The sequence below is a fragment of the Diceros bicornis genome, chromosome 34 (genome assembly GCF_020826845.1).
Source record: "Diceros bicornis minor isolate mBicDic1 chromosome 34, mDicBic1.mat.cur, whole genome shotgun sequence".
NCBI classification, from domain to species: Eukaryota; Metazoa; Chordata; class Mammalia; order Perissodactyla; family Rhinocerotidae; genus Diceros; species Diceros bicornis.
The window spans coordinates 25,916,136-25,931,256 of record NC_080773.1 but is presented as its reverse complement, the minus strand read 5'-3'; the positions used below and the strand labels follow the sequence as shown (position 1 = coordinate 25,931,256).

Below are 15,121 nucleotides of genomic sequence, written 5' to 3'. Positions count from 1 at the left end.
GGGAGGAGGAGGAGCAAGGCAGAGGGCGGAACACAGGCCGCGGTGGGGGTGAAGGACATCTGGGGAGATGCCCCGGGATCGCAGGTATGACTCGAAAGAGGGGGTGGGAGGAGGGGCACTGACGTCACCGCTTGGGGCGGGGCGACCTCCCAGGGATTCTCCCAAGCGCTCAGTGTCCACATCTGTGTCATGGGGACGCTGACAGTACCTGCCTCTGTGCGTTAGTGGGAGGACCACGTGCGACCATGATGGAAAGCGCTTAGCCTGGCACTTCGGAAGCCACCCCTGTGGCTCACTTCCTTCCCCTCGCCACCACCCACGCCCAACAGAGGGAGGTGGCTCCAGGGCTGGGGGCAAAGGGCCAACCAGGTGTCCCTAGAGTCAGGACACTGGATTCCTCTTGCCCTTTGTGTAGCCTTTCCCTGTGATGCCCTTCTCTTGCCCTCAGTTTCCTCCATATTAGGGAGAAAGCCATAATAACCACCTGAGGATAAATGAGGATAAATGTCCAGAGGATAAATGAGATCATGTAAGCAGCGACTGCTCAGCTGAAGCTGTGGCCTACTGTGAATTTGAGTACAAATTTGAGGCGAGATGAAGGAACAAAGGAGTTCTAGAATAGCTCTCAGCCCGGGAATCCAGAATGCCTTAAGGTCTGGGGGTTCCAGAACATCTGGAGATCTAGGGTTCTAGGGTGTCTGGAGATCAGAGGTTCTAGATTATTTTTACATCTCGGGTTCTAGAGTGTCTGAGGACCTAGACTTCCAGAATGTCTTAGGGCCTGAGATTCTAGAAGGTCTGGTATTCTACAGATTTTGAGGGTCTGTGGTTCTAGAATGACTGGAACCCTAGGGTTCTAGAATAACTGAGGGTCTGTGGTTCCGGAATGTCTGAAAAACATCTGGCATTTACAGGCCATCATTCTCCCATATTATCTATGGGGAAATCAGGGTCCAGGGACCCTGGGCACTAGGCACTGATCTCCTAAACAGCCTCTTCCCATAAAGGTGATGCCTTTCCAGACACAGGGAGGGACCATACTTATAATAGGACTCATCCTTCACTGAGTGTTCTGAGGTCAATTCCTACTGCTCTCTGTGTCTCCTCACTAGTTAAACAAGCCAGGATAGACTCTACATAATTGTTCAGGGCCCTCTATGGTCTTGAGATACTGGAAGACAACTTCAAATTCCCAAAGCCTTGGGTCATCTTACTGATGATATCCAGCCTCAAAAAGCAGAATCCAGATTTCAAGCCTCAGAACCCAGAATCAAGACTGCAGGATCCAGAATAAAGGCTCCAGTCTCCCAGTCTCTAAATTCATACTCTAGAGTCAAGGGTCTAGGAATCTCAGAATCGTGGAAGCAAGGCCCATGTCTCCCTGCCCAGCCTCTTAAATGCACAATGCATATTTGAAACTCCAGATTTCACAATCCAAAGTCAACCCATGAAACCTCAGAATCAAGACCCAGACTCTAGAATCCAAGCCCCAAAACTCAAAATCCAAAATCTACCATTCATACCCCAGGCCCCAGGCTTCACACAGCAGCTGTAAAGGTTTCTGACCTCGAGTCCCAGATTCCAAACACCAGACTTCAGAATCCTAGTCTGGACTCTAGATGTGAAGGGCCAGGGTCTAGAATCCAAGCCTGAGACTTGTCATTCGAAGGCCAAACTCCAGGATCCAGATTCCAAAACCAAACTCCAGAACTCACACTCCAAAATCCACATTCTAGACTTCAGATCATGAATGCCCAACTCTAGCCCCCCAAACTGAGAATCCAGAATTGGAGGTTCAGAATCAAAGATCCAGAACCTGAGATCTGGATCCAGAATCCAGAACCAGAGATTAAGATCTAGAATCCACGATCCAGAATCTATAATTGGGAGGTCCAGAATCCAAGACCCAGAATTGGAGGTCTAGATGCAGAATCCACTGTCCAGAATCCAGAATCAGAGATTCAAAATCCAGAATCCAGACTTGAGAGTCCAGAATCCAGACTTGAGAGTCCAGAATCCAGAATAGGAGGTCTAGATCTAGGTCCAGGATCCAAGATCCAGAACCCTACTCCAGACACAAGAAGCATGACTCTAGAACCCAGTTTTGACTCTCCAGACCCCAAATTCCAGATTACAGGCTCCAGACTCCAGGCTTTATATTTTGATATCCTCTGATTTTCTGCTCTTTCCCTCCTGCCTCCTCCTCCTTTAGGAACTGCCCCTGACAGGGAATTCCTCCTTGCAGACTCAGACAAAAGCTTCAGACTAATAAATGCTCATTAGGCATCATCCCCCGCCCCACCAGCCACCCAGGCGTCCCGCCTGTAAACCCATCTTCAGCCACCTCCCACCCCACCCCACCCGGGTGGGTCTGGGATCTTATAAATTCAGGCATTTAGGTGCCTGCTCCCCTTCTTCTAGCATTCAGGCTGCCACAGATGCTGCTGGAGGATCTGGAGGGGGTAAGATCTTTGAGACAGAAGTGGCAGGGTGGGGAGAAACAGGTCTGCCCTGGTCTAGGGGAGATATAGATGCCTTGATCCCAGGGGACACACATGGATCACCCTGAGGGAGTTGAGTGCCCTTGACACTCAAGGGCACCTGGGTAGGTCCGTGTGTCCTTCACTGAGGCCCCAAGTTGAACCTGAACCAAGAAAACGTCCTGGAGATGCAAGAAGGAGCTGCAGTGGGGTGGAGGGGGAGGGGATGGCATGAATCAGGAGGACGTCCCTGAAAGCACTTGTACCAGAGCCAAGAACAGGGTCAGGAGTTATCACGGGTTCAGGTCAGCTCAGCACAGCCTCCCGCAGGCGACCTGTGTGCCCGGCCCCACACTGGGCAGTGCTGGAGACATAGAAAAGACCCAACCTGAGCATTCCTGGGGATCTGTGCTGTGGGACCCAGAAGAGATACCTGTAAGGTATCGGCGCCTCTCAGAAGAGGTGGGGGCTGAGCCTCAGAGGGCAAATATGAATTTGGAAGGGGGAGGGAGGAAGGACTTTAATTCATTCCCAAAGCTTGCCAAGGACAGGACCCTGCAGCTGGCAGTGCTGGGGATCCAGAGTCCACCCACACTGAGCCTGCCCTCAGGGAGTTCCCAGTCTGCTGGGGGAGGCAGACATCACTGACAGGGGGAGGTCAGAAAAAGCCTCAAGGAGGAAGTGGGCTTTGAAGGGAGTGGCATACCTGGGAGGAAGAACGGCCTGAGCAAAGGCACAGAGGCATGAAATTGCAGGAAGGAAAATGGAAGCATCGGCTGTGTCTAGAACAGCAAGGTCACGAGAGACCTGGCCAGAGGGGCTGGAAGGGGAGAGGTCACTCCTGTCCTCAAAAGTGAGGCTGGGGGTTGGGACCTTGGAACTTATACTGGGAGTGGTGGACATCCATGATGGCTGTGAGCAGGAAGGGGACATGGCCAACTCTGGGTGTAGAAAGACCCTGCAGGGCCACATAGGGGGACAGGCTGGGGGGTGGGGACATGAGTGGACGGACAGATTGGTGGGGGGGACCCAAGAGGCCAGATAGGAGCCTGGGATAGCGTCTGGGGAGAGAATGTATCCTGAGCCAGGCTTTGGGGATGGAGAGAGATCCAGGGGGCAAGTGGGATGGTGCTGGGGTCTGACGGGCTGGGGGTCTGTCCTGGAGCCTGGAGGAACAGCAGATCCTTCAGAGATGGGCAACCCAGGACGAAGAGCAAGTCGCGGGTGGAGAACAAGGATGTTGAAAACAAGTTTCTTAAGCAGCAGGTGGGATGAGTTTGTGTCTAGAGGTATCCAAGTGGGGACAGGAGGGTCCAGCCTCACCCTGGTTCATTCTCTCCCCTCCCTAGACTTCAGCAGAGCCCTGGTCCCTCCTCCACAATGTGGCTTCTCCTCACCTTCTCCTTGCTGCTGATGTCTGCAGGTGAGCGGGGCCAGGTCAGGTCCGGGGCTGTGGGAGTGCGGTGCCACCTTACGCCTCCATCCCGAGCATATGTGGGCCCTGCAATCTGCCAGCCCCTCTCTGACCTGGAGACCATGTGATGATCCCTCCCTCACTCCCACCTCCACCTCATCCCTGAGTTCTTACCCCACCCCAAGAGCTGTCAGGGGCCTGGGGCTGCTCTGGAGTCCCCACAACAATGAACACAGTCCTGGGGCGACATAGACCTGAGTTTGAGTTCTGGAGCTGCCCCTTCCTTGCTGTGTGACCTTGAGGAAACTACTTCTCCTCTCTGGGCTTCAAAAGCCTTCTCTAGAAGATGGCACCTACCTGCGACAATAATGATGAAGTTTCAACAGCATAATGTGGGTAAAGCTCATAATAAGCATTAAACAAGCATTGAGAGGCCAAGAACACAGACTCTGGTTCGAATCCCACCTCTGCCACTTTCTAGTTCCCCACCGTCTCTGTGACTCAGGTTGTCCAACTGTACCGTGGACACTAACAATAGACGTGTGGGCACTAGAAGGTGCGTGGCCCGGGGTAGTGCCCTGTAAGGGTGTGTTAGCATTGCCAGGCACTTAGTATATACCAGGCACAGGGCCCAGCACTAGGATGCTCATCTAATCCTCTGTGGGTGGGCTCTACTGGCCTCAATTGACAGGGGAGGGGGCTGTGGCTCAGAGAGGGACAGCCACTAGGTCAAGGTGACCTTGAGTGGCAGGAAAACTCCAGACCCGGTGTTCAGCCACCACCTGTGGAGAAATTAATTGTAACCTGATGCCTGCACCCTGGAGAAGTCGAGGATGGATTTTCATTGAACCCCCCCCCACCATCACCCTCGTCCCTGGGGGCCCCTCATCCCCCGCCCCTTGCTGCCAGCCTCCCCTCGGGCTCTCTCCGTACTCTCTCCTGCCTGCCTCCTGTCTGCCCGCTGCGCCCAGCTAGGGCCTCCCCTCGTCCGGCTTGGACTGGCCAAGTGCGGCCTCGGTGCCCAGCTGTTCAGCCGTACTCTCTGTCCTTTGCAGGACGCCCCACCCTTTTCTTGTTAAGCCCCTCGTCCAACACATCCGCCTTCCCCCTGCCTTCCTGGGGCCCTTGGCCCAGTTCCTCACCCTGGAAGGCAGACTGTGGGCATTTGGTCTGTCTGTGCAAATCCTGGCCCAGTGTGGGTGTCTGTGTGCCTGGCTGTGACCCTGAGGGGACATATCCACATTGCCCAGTGTGGGGGGTCGTAGTCTTGTGACCTTGAAACATCTCTGTTTATGTCCCTGTGCATGGTGCAGTTCTGTGTGTGTGTGGTGAGTGGGCAAGGCCCTGTGTGTCCACATTCTTCCCAACTGTGTGAACCAGATCCCCAGACACCAAACCCGATATGCGCCCTTGGAACCAAGTGACTGACTTAGCGGCTGATCTAGAAATGGATAAACATGTCCTGTCCTGGCTGCCTGTGTCTCTAGTTGTGTGTCTTTGATCTTGAATGCCCAGCCCTGTGTCCAGGTGTCGCCCTGGGGTCTGATCTAGTGGGTCCACATCTGAGTGTGGGCCTCTGGGTCGGTGTCTATAAGTTTGAATCTCCACAAAGAGGCTTGGTGATGAATCACAGTTTTGATCTTGGCTATCTTCATCCAGGTCTGCAGGTATGTCTGGCTTACTTTGGCCGTATTTGAGTCCACAACCTGAACACCCACACGTATGTCTGCATAAATAAATATGTCTCCTTTGTTTAAAATAACCAATATTTATTAGGAAGTTACAATGTGCCAGACACCACATCCACACATACGCACACACCTATTTACTTCTTACAACAATCCCATTTTACAGATGAGGAAACAGAAGCACAGAGAGGTCCAATATTTTGCTCAAAGTCTCACAGATAATATGTTTGGGCTCAGGGGACTTTATCACTCCAGATTTAACCACTATATGATAGACTCATATGTGTGAACGAGTCTCTGGGGGCCTGAATGCATATCGGTGTCTCTCCCCACGTACCCTTATTAAGGACCCAACCTTAGTACCCTTATTAAGGACCCCACCTTTTGTGTTCAGACCCCATGTGCAAGTGTGCGCATCTGGACCTAGTATATGCAGACCCACACTGTAAATTTAGGTCTGAGCTTCTACGTCCAAAGCTGAGTCTGTGAACGTGTTTTTGTGCCCGTGTCTTAACTGTCCGTATTCACACCCACATATGCACGTCTGTGCTATGATTCTTGAAGCTGCAACCCATGTGCGTGCAAGCTAGTTTCTGCTTAAAGCATTTTCCATATCAGTTCCTAAGTTTGGAAGGCTGGTTGTGGCTGTATGTTTGCCCACGACCTTGTGCGGCCGCATCTGTGTCCTTGTATGACACATTGCATTTGGCTGAGATGTCCAGACTCTGGAGCCAAGACTGTGTGTCATTCATACTGAATGGCCACATCCATTTGATGTCTGTGACAGCTCAGTGACCTTGAATGGCTGGTTCCAAGTGACCACCTGTCTGGACCTGTATCCATTGTCCCTGCCTCCACTCCCTATCACAGAGGACTTCTTGCCCTCTAGTCCTCTCAATTCCTCTCTCTCCCAGAGTCCTGCAGCGAATGGGGTCGGGGGGCGAGGGCAGGGGGACGGTTCTGGAGAAAACAAGCAGCAGTTGTAAAAGCTAGAGAGAAGGCAGTGCTTAAAAATCAACACCAGAGACGTCTTAAGGGAAGACAAGGATGAAAAATATGTAGTGAGGGCAGGGTGCAAGGAAGGCGTAGGGTATGAGGAAAAGGACTCTGTCCTCAGGCACCCTCCTCTGGCCCCTCTCCCAGCCTCGCAGGACGGCAGGGACAAGATACCGAGAGGTGAGGCGTGTGCACCCCACTCCCAGCCGTGGCAAGTGGCCCTCTTCGAGCGTGGACGTTTTAACTGTGGTGCTTCCCTCATCTCCCCACGCTGGGTGCTGTCTGCAGCCCACTGCCAAACCCGGTATGAAGGCAGGGCTCAAGGTCCTGAGGGGGCATGGTGGGAAGGGTCTAAGGGGATCTGGGGATCTGAGGATCTTGGATTCGGAGAAAGAAAGAGCTGAAGCCAGGGTGTGAGTTCAAAGTGTGTGCCTGACTCTGGACACCTTGGTCCCCGAGGGGCAGGGGCTGACACTATTGGCTTCAGGGCCTTGAGGAGAGGGCAATGGGATACCCAGATTCCCAAAGGGGCAGGGGACCCCAGGCGGCCTGCTCTTCGACTTTCCTATCTACTCCTCACTCCACCTGCGGGTAATCACTCGCCCGCACAGCTCCATGCGAGTGCGGCTGGGCGAGCACAATCTGCGCAAGCGCGAGGGCCCAGAGCAACTGCGGGCTGTTTCCCGCGTCATCCCACATCCGGGCTACGCAGCGCGCGGCCATCTCCATGACGTAATGTTGCTGCGACTAAGCCGGCCCGCGCTCCTCTCCCCGGAAGTGCGCCCCGTGGCGCTGCCCACGCGCTGCCCCCGACCTGGAGAGGTCTGCGTGGTGTCCGGCTGGGGCCTGGTGTCTGGCAGCGAGTCTAGGACCACGGGGAGCCGAGAGTCACAAGGTGCGTGAAAGGATGGAGCTGGATGTCAGGCCACCGGGGGCTCTATTCTCCAGGGCTCTTGGGCGGAGGGGACAAGGGCCTGAAAATTGATGGATTCGCTGTCCTCCCCAGTGAGTCTCCCAGATAAGTTGCATTGTGCCAACATCAGCATTATCTCGGCCGCGTCTTGTAGCAAGGACTACCCGGGGTGCCTGATGGACACCATGGTGTGTGCAGGCGTGGAGGGCGGAGGCACGAACTCCTGTGAGGTCAGAGCCGCGGGAGGGGAGAGGGTTGGGAGTGGGGATGGGTCGGGTCTTGCTTGCTTTGGGCCAGAGGAGATGCCCGGGGTAGGTGTGGGGCTGGAGAAGGAAGCGCAGTTAGAATAGGAGTGAGGTTGGAGTTGGGGTTAGAGATGGTGATGGGGTTGGGTTGGGTTTGGGGTGGACGATGTGGTGGTTGGTTTGGGATGGCACAGGCTGGAGTTGAGAATGGGAACGGGTTTGGTTTGATGTTGGATGGGAAATATGTCAGGGTTGAATTGGGGATGGGGGTAAATTCTGTTTGGGATGCGGAAAACATGACGATTGGGGTTGGGTTGTATTGGAAGTGAAGATGGGCATGGGTGTGGTTTAACTTTAAATGGGAAGATGTGGTTGGGTTGACTTGGCGTGGCATGGGGTGGGGTTGGACATGCGTTTGCTGAGTTGCACTGAGTTGTGTTGGGTTGGATTGGTTTGGGTTACGTTGAGTTGAGTTGAGGTGGGTTTGCATGGAGTGGGGTTGGACTGGATTTTGATTGAGTTTGGATGGTGATTAGGATGGGGATGCGGGCACCGGATCCAGCAGATTCCCATTCAAGCTTCCTCTTTTTCTCACAGGGTGACTCCGGGGGACCCCTGGTCTGTGGGGGCGTCCTACAGGGCATTGTGTCCTGGGGTGACGTCCCCTGTGACACCACCACCAAGCCTGGTGTCTATACTAAAGTCTGCCGCTACTTGGAGTGGATCAGGGAAACGGTGAAGAGGAACTGACTGTTTTGGCCTACCACCTGTGTCTCCGACTGAGCAGAAGCTCCCATGGCTGGCCAGCAGTCCCGACCTGACCTGGGATAGAATTGAGCCATCCCCCAAGACCCCATTTGTCCAAGGCCCAGATGTTAGCCAAGGACTTGTCCCTCTGAGGCCAGAGCTGGTGCTCTAGGTCACCTGTTTAACACCAAGATAACAGAGCGCTGATGCAAGTTTCTCTGTAGAACTTTCTGTGACTTTCTTCTGGGGATGGAGTGAAATGGAAGCCAGACACTGTCCACGGTTCCTTGTCACCCACTGCACGAATCCGTAGGTGAGGAGAGGTGGCTTGAAAGAGGGCTCTGTTCATTCAACACATAGGATCAGCTGTGTGATCTTAAGAAAAAGATCCAAGCTCACTCAGCCTCAGTTTTCCCATCTGTAAAACTGGCACTGGGAAAATATTCTATATCTCTGGACCCCGGTGAAAGGACCCAGCACACAATAAATGATCAAGAATGACTTCGTTTTTTTCAAGATTTAGTTCTGGGCTTCCTGGTAGCCATAGCAAAAAGGCAAATACTTTCCTTGGGGAGGTTCCTGACATACAGCAGCGACTGGGACCCTGTAACCTGCTTTGATTTTCCTAAAGAGCCAAGGGAACAGTCGGAAGCCCGTGGGTTTACCATTGAGGCTGCAGCAATCTGGTTCCCGATTCCCTTCAGAGATTCCAAATATGTGACTTTCAACGTCATTGAATGTTGAAATACATGAACCTGGCTCCTGAGACCTAAATATTTTATTGGGGGAGGGGGATTGGAATTTGTGGAGAGGATACTCTTGACCTTGGAGGGCAAGTAGTTTGGGATTCCTGGGACTTTGGACGACATAACCTTGAGCATCCAGATTTGGAGAACACGGTGTGGGTGGTAATGGGAACCCCAACATTGGGGGGGACATTGGATTTCAAAATGCTGGGAACTTATTCAGGGAAACCATTGAAATTTCATGTTCTGGGTCTAGGATGCTAGGATTGTGGTGACGGGTACCCTAAGATTTTACTATGAGAAGAACAGTAGGTTTGGGGGCCTAGGTCTGAGTCGGGGTATGAGAATAGAAAGCTATGTTTCAGGGGGAGTTGAAAGCTGAGAAGCTGACGTCTTGGGTCTGAGCGGTGCGGGGAGGGATCAGGGAATCAGCAGAACCCCGCTGCTGGTATTTGAGGGTACACTGGGTCTTGGGGTGCACGGCCTTACTTGGGGTTCAGGTGTATGGGCTTCGTATTACGGATCAGTGATTCCCCCCACTCCTGTTTCTGCTCCCACTCACTCTGACCTCTGCTCACTGGCTCTGTCCCCAAGAGCAAGGCCCCAGGAGCTCCAGGCCCTGCCCTGTCTGGCCGCAGGCCCCAGGAATGCTTCCAGCATGATTGAGGGCCTACAGCTCAACAGGTGCTCACGCTCCCTTTCCCCTGGGGTGGGAGGAGGTGTCCAGCCCCCAGGCAGCAGGGGCAGGGCCTTGGCCAGTGTCTGGGTGCCAGCAGGGCAGGGGTGGGGCCCAGGGGGATGAAGGCTTTAAAACCCTCCTCCAGGAGGCTCTCCAGCTCCTAGCTTACCGCCTGACTGCCCCTGGACACCTCTGTCACCATGTGGTTCCTGGTTCTGTGCCTTGCCCTGTCCCTGGCAGGGACCGGTGAGACAGTGGGGAAGATGCGGGAGGGGGAGCGGGCCCCGACTCTCATGCTGCCCTTCCCCCGCCCCCCATAAGTCCTTCCCCTCTTACCCGGAACCCCAGACTGTGCCCAGATCAGGGTAGCAGGCTCTTTCCTATCTCTCCCAGCCACAGCCTAAGATCCTACCCCAGCTCCTCTTCGTCAGTCCTCACTCCCACACTAGGTCTTCCCAGGAACTCCCAGAACTTTCTCCTCCCCACTCAGATCCCTGCCCCCACTCCCTTTACCAAAAGGGCAGATCCTGGGCCATCTCTGTCTCTCCCTTTGGGAGACTCCAACTCTTCCAAGGAGCCCCCCCAATCCCACCAGACCCTGGGACCCTGATCACCTCTTCCTACCCCCTAGTTCTTTATGACCCAATGGTCTGGCTCCTGAGTCCCCAGATCCTACCACACCCTGGTGACTTTTCCCATCCAGCTGTCAGCTGTCAACTAGGTCCTCCAGGTCATGGCGTCTGGTCTCCCCCAGTCCTCCCAGGACCCCCAAATTCCACCAGACACCTACACTTCTTCCCAAACAGACTTTCTGGTCCATGACACCCAGTGGGCCCCCCATCCTGGTTGGGGGTTCTGTGCATGTCTCTTCCTTCCCTGACTCTTTGCCCTAGAGCTTCCATTCAGCACCCCCAGCCTTCTACCCCAGGAAAAGCACCAGAATCCCCAACCACATGCTCCTTGGTAGAATTTCCATCCTTTCTCAAGCTCCAGCCCTTCTCCAACTGCGTCCCTCCTGTACAGGTCTGGTTTTCTGAGACCCTATCCCCGGATTCCCAAATCCCTTCCCAGCCCAGCTGTCCTGCCCTACCTCACCCAAGTACCCCAACATGTGATTATAAAACCCCACAACAAAGGGGTCCTCTCTGTGTTCCCACAGCTGCCTGGCCCCTGACATGCCTCCTCCATTTCTGCTCCCAAAAGAACCCCAGATCTTGCCAGTACCCTCCGACCATGAACCCCATCCCCACGGAATCACCTGATCCCAGAATGACTAACACTTGGCTCTCCCTCCTCTTGAGCCCAACCCAATCCTGACCCCAAACCTGGTCCCAGGGCCCCCACCCCTCTTAGAATGCCATTCCTGGTTCACAGGACCCCAAACCCTCATGGGATTATTCTCCCAACCTAACCCTTTCATTCACTCTTTGACCTGGAACCCCAAATTCTTCCAACTCTCCCAGCCCAGTTGACCCCTTCCAGTCCCAAATCCAGGGACCCCAAATTCCCCAGCCCAGATGCTCTCCTTGGCCTCTCAGACCTGATTCCCCACATCTGCATCCTTTTCAGAACCCCAAGAGCCCAACCTGGGCCTAAACATTTCCTCACCTGATAGCGCCTCAACCTTCCTCCAGATCCTCGCACAGCTCTGAACCTCTCCCTTAGGGTCGTTATTCCTGCTTTCTAGAATCTCTTTCCCCTCTCTGAACCCACAGCCCCCTAGCCCTCATCCAAGACCCCAAGTCACCCAACCCCCACACTCGATGCGTGCTCCAGCCGCCGTCTTGTCTCCACCCTGATTTCTGGGGTGGGCTCTGCTCTCAGCATAACGTCTCCCCAGCCAGGACCAGCCATCAACCCGCAATCCCAGGGATGGCACCAGAATTCCAGGCCCTTCCCAACACCTGTTGCTCATGTCCCCAGACCCCCAATCTGGCCCTCTGCCCCCCTGTCCCTTCAACCCCACAGCACAGCTGCCTCTCCTCGTCCAGTCCCCTGGCCTCTCCTGTCAGCCTTCACCCCCACCCCTGACCCACCACCCCTTTGGCAGGTGCCGTGCCCCCCATCCAGTCCCGGATCATAGGAGGCTGGGTGTGTGAGAATCATTCTCAACCCTGGCAGGCGGCTCTGTACCGTTACACTGACTTCCAGTGCGGGGGTGTCCTGGTGGACCCCCAATGGGTGCTCACAGCCGCCCACTGCAAGAGCGAGTGAGTAGGAACAGGGGGTCTGGGGATGGGGGGAGGGGAAGGGGCTTCCACAGGAATGCTCAGCCAGGGCCGTTAGCCCGGGATCACCTCAAGGGAGGCTGGGGGCTGAGGGAGAAAAGGATGGGACTGGTCCAGGTCCCACGGAGAGAGGCAGGGCTGGGACTGGACGACCCCAGGGAAGCCCTCCCATGGCTGCCTGGTCTCTCTCTGTGTCTCCCCGTGTAACTATCTCTCTGTCTTCCTGTGTCTCCCTGTGTGACTGTCTCTCTGTCTTCCTGTGCCCCCTCTGTCCTGTCTCTCAGTGTCTCTTGGTAACTGGCTCTGTTGTGTGTCTCCTTGTGTGACTATGATTTGTCTCTGTCTCCCTCTCTTCTGTCTCCATGTCTCTGTGTCTCTCCCTGTCTCTGTCCATCTCTGGGTCTCTCAGCTGTCACCCCTGTCTCTGTAGGTCTCACCCTCCATCTCTCTGCTCCGTCTCTGTCTCTGGTCTCTGCCTCACTCCCTCTCTCCATCACTGCAGAGCACAGTCACCCCCAGGATGGGACTGCGGGGGACCCCCAGAGAAAAGGAAGGGACTTCCCCAACATGTGGCGGGGGGGGGGGGGGCGGCGGCTTCTCACGCTGCCCAGCCCCTCCCTCCAGGACAACCGTCCATCCAGGGGGACACGGGGAAGGGCTGGTTTCAGCTGGCACTGGTGGGGGCAGTGGAGGGAGGAGGAGGAGGAGGAGAAGGGGAGAGAGGTGCTGGGTGGGAGGGGCCCGCCGGCCTTGGGGAACCGGCCCCACAGGCCCAGCTGCAGCTGAGCTGCTCTCAGGACCCCTCCTCCCTCCTGCCCCACCGCCGGCCCTCCGTCCCTCTCCCCTCTCACACTCTGTCTCCCCCTCCCCTCCTCTCCTCTGTTTCTCCTTCCCTCTTTTTACTTCCTGGGTCCCTGCTCACTGTGTCTCTGTCTCCTTCTCCCGCCTCTTCCATCTTTTCTCTCCTGCTTCTTCCCTGTGAGGAGTCCTCGCCATCTGTTCTCCTCCCATCTCCTTCGTGCTCTCTCTAGCTCACTGTTCACCTGCCTTCCTCACTCCCTGTGTTTTTTAAGGTTTCTCTTTTTCACTGCATTTCTCTTTGTCTGTGGACCTGCCTTTCACGCTGTCACATTCTTTTTTTTTCTCACTCTCTATTTCTCCATGACTCTAAATCTTTACTTCTTTCCCTGTCTCTCTCCCCCTCTCCCCCCCCCCCTCATGTTTTCTCACTGTTTTCTCATTCTCTCTTTGGGACCCTCCCCCAGGCTCCCCTGCCCCGTCTCCCTTCCCCCCTCCTCTCTCCTCATTCCCTCCATCCCCCTCTCTCTCCAGCAATTACCAGATCTGGCTGGGTCGCCACAACCTGTTTGAGGATGAAGACACAGTCCAGTACTTCTGGGTCACTCACAGCTTCCCACACCCTGACTTCAACCTGAGCCTCCTGGAGAACCACACCCGCCTTCCAGGAGAGGACTACAGCCACGACCTCATGCTGCTCCGCCTGGCGCAGCCCGCCCAGATAACAGATGCCGTGAAGGTCCTGGCCCTGCCCACCCAGGAACCCGTCCTGGGGAGCACCTGCTATGCCTCCGGCTGGGGCAGCATCGAACCAGATAAGTGTATGTTGGGGGCCAGACCATGCAGCCTGGAGTAGGGGAGGAGGGCTGGGACCTGCACTCCAGGGTCTGAGGGAGGAGGGCTCAGGACACTGGGTGCCTTTGTCTCCCTGGCCCATAGTCAAGTACCCAGATGAACTCCGGTGTGTGGACCTCAAACTCCTGTCCAACGACGTGTGTGACAACGCTCACCTCCAGAAGGTGACAGAGTTCATGCTGTGTGCTGGACACTTGGAGGGCGGCAAGGACACATGCGTGGTAAGCCAGCCTGTCCCCCCAGGTCTTCAAGGGCTGGGGGAGGGGACTTAGATTCGGGACTGGGTGTGAGACCTAAGCAGCCATCTGTCCCACTCTTCCCAGCTGTAGCCCACCCCCCGACCCCGCCTCAGCTCTCTCCCTGCCCCGTCTCTTTCCCAAACCCCCATCCAGGAATCACTGTATCTCCCTCCTCCACATCATAGTTCACCCGTTCCTCCCTCTAACACATATTTACTGTCAGTCAGAGAAAGCTTCTTAGGAGAGGTGACATCTGAGATGAGCCCTGAGGGTGGAAGGGTCCCATGGATGGATCCTGCTCCCCCTCCCCACTGACCTGTCTGCAGGGACTGTCCTCCCGGACACTACTGCCTGTGCAGAACCTGGACCCTGGAGTCCCATCCCCATGGGCCAGGACTTGAGCCACTGTGCCCTCTGTTGAAATCCCTGCATACCCCCTCTGGGAGTGGACTCTGGGGATACTGCCTCTCCCCATAGCTGGGGGGTCGCTGTGTGTGATCTGTGAGCCCAGGTCTGAGAGCTGGGGCTCTGCAGGCAGAACCCGGGCCTTGCTGACCTCTCTCTCCTCCTCGTGCTGTAGGGTGACTCAGGGGGCCCACTGATCTGCGATGGTGTGTTTCAAGGAACCACGTCATGGGGCCACATCCCGTGTGGCAGCCCCAATAGGCCGGCCGTCTACACCAAAGTGTTACCCCACGTGCAGTGGATCCAGGAGACCATAGCAGCCAATCCCTGAATGCCCCGCCCTGTCCCCTACCCCATTAAAATCTAATACGCATCAAGTCCTGGTATCATTGGGACTTCCCGGCGCTGGGCACTTCTGGAGGGGTGCAGCCATGAGCAGAGGGGAAGGGAGGGGCAGAGACAGGCATAGACCAACAGGCAGAGAGAGGCTGAGACCCCCAAAGGGCAAGGCAGGGACTCGAGCCCGGTTCGCACACGCTGGGCCTGACCCTGCCCTGGGAGCAGAGGAGGGCAATGGAGGGTCGGACTCTGAGAGGCTGACTGGTGCCCAGGTTTTATTGTGGCTGGGAAGCCAGGAAGGGGGCGGAGGGAGGTTATGGCAAGCCCCGCCTTCCTGGAGAGGGGCCTG

At 55.6% G+C, this 15,121-nt stretch overlaps 2 protein-coding genes across 3 annotated transcripts; both read left to right on the top strand.

Annotated features, from left to right (window-relative positions):
- Positions 1-255: 255 nt before the first annotated feature.
- On the top strand, positions 256-8,984 carry KLK15 (kallikrein related peptidase 15). Of its 2 annotated transcripts, XM_058529964.1 has the most exons (6): positions 273-653; positions 3,830-3,903; positions 6,726-6,882; positions 7,190-7,473; positions 7,585-7,721; positions 8,334-8,984. In XM_058529964.1, exons 1-6 carry the CDS (start codon positions 595-597, stop codon positions 8,484-8,486), a joined length of 864 nt encoding a protein of 287 aa, XP_058385947.1. In that variant the 5' UTR covers positions 273-594; the 3' UTR covers positions 8,487-8,984. The 2 variants fall into 2 exon arrangements, with proteins under 2 accessions (XP_058385948.1, XP_058385947.1); XM_058529965.1 differs by lacking the exon at positions 7,585-7,721 and having other exon boundaries at positions 256-653; positions 8,334-8,391.
- Positions 8,985-11,951: 2,967 nt separating this feature from the next.
- On the top strand, positions 11,952-14,838 carry KLK1 (kallikrein 1; the record flags this gene model as incomplete). Its single annotated transcript, XM_058529983.1, has 4 exons — positions 11,952-12,118; positions 13,469-13,755; positions 13,874-14,010; positions 14,609-14,838. Coding segments are annotated over 4 exons (747 nt in total), but the record flags the coding sequence as incomplete, so codon positions are not given.
- Positions 14,839-15,121: the final 283 nt, after the last annotated feature.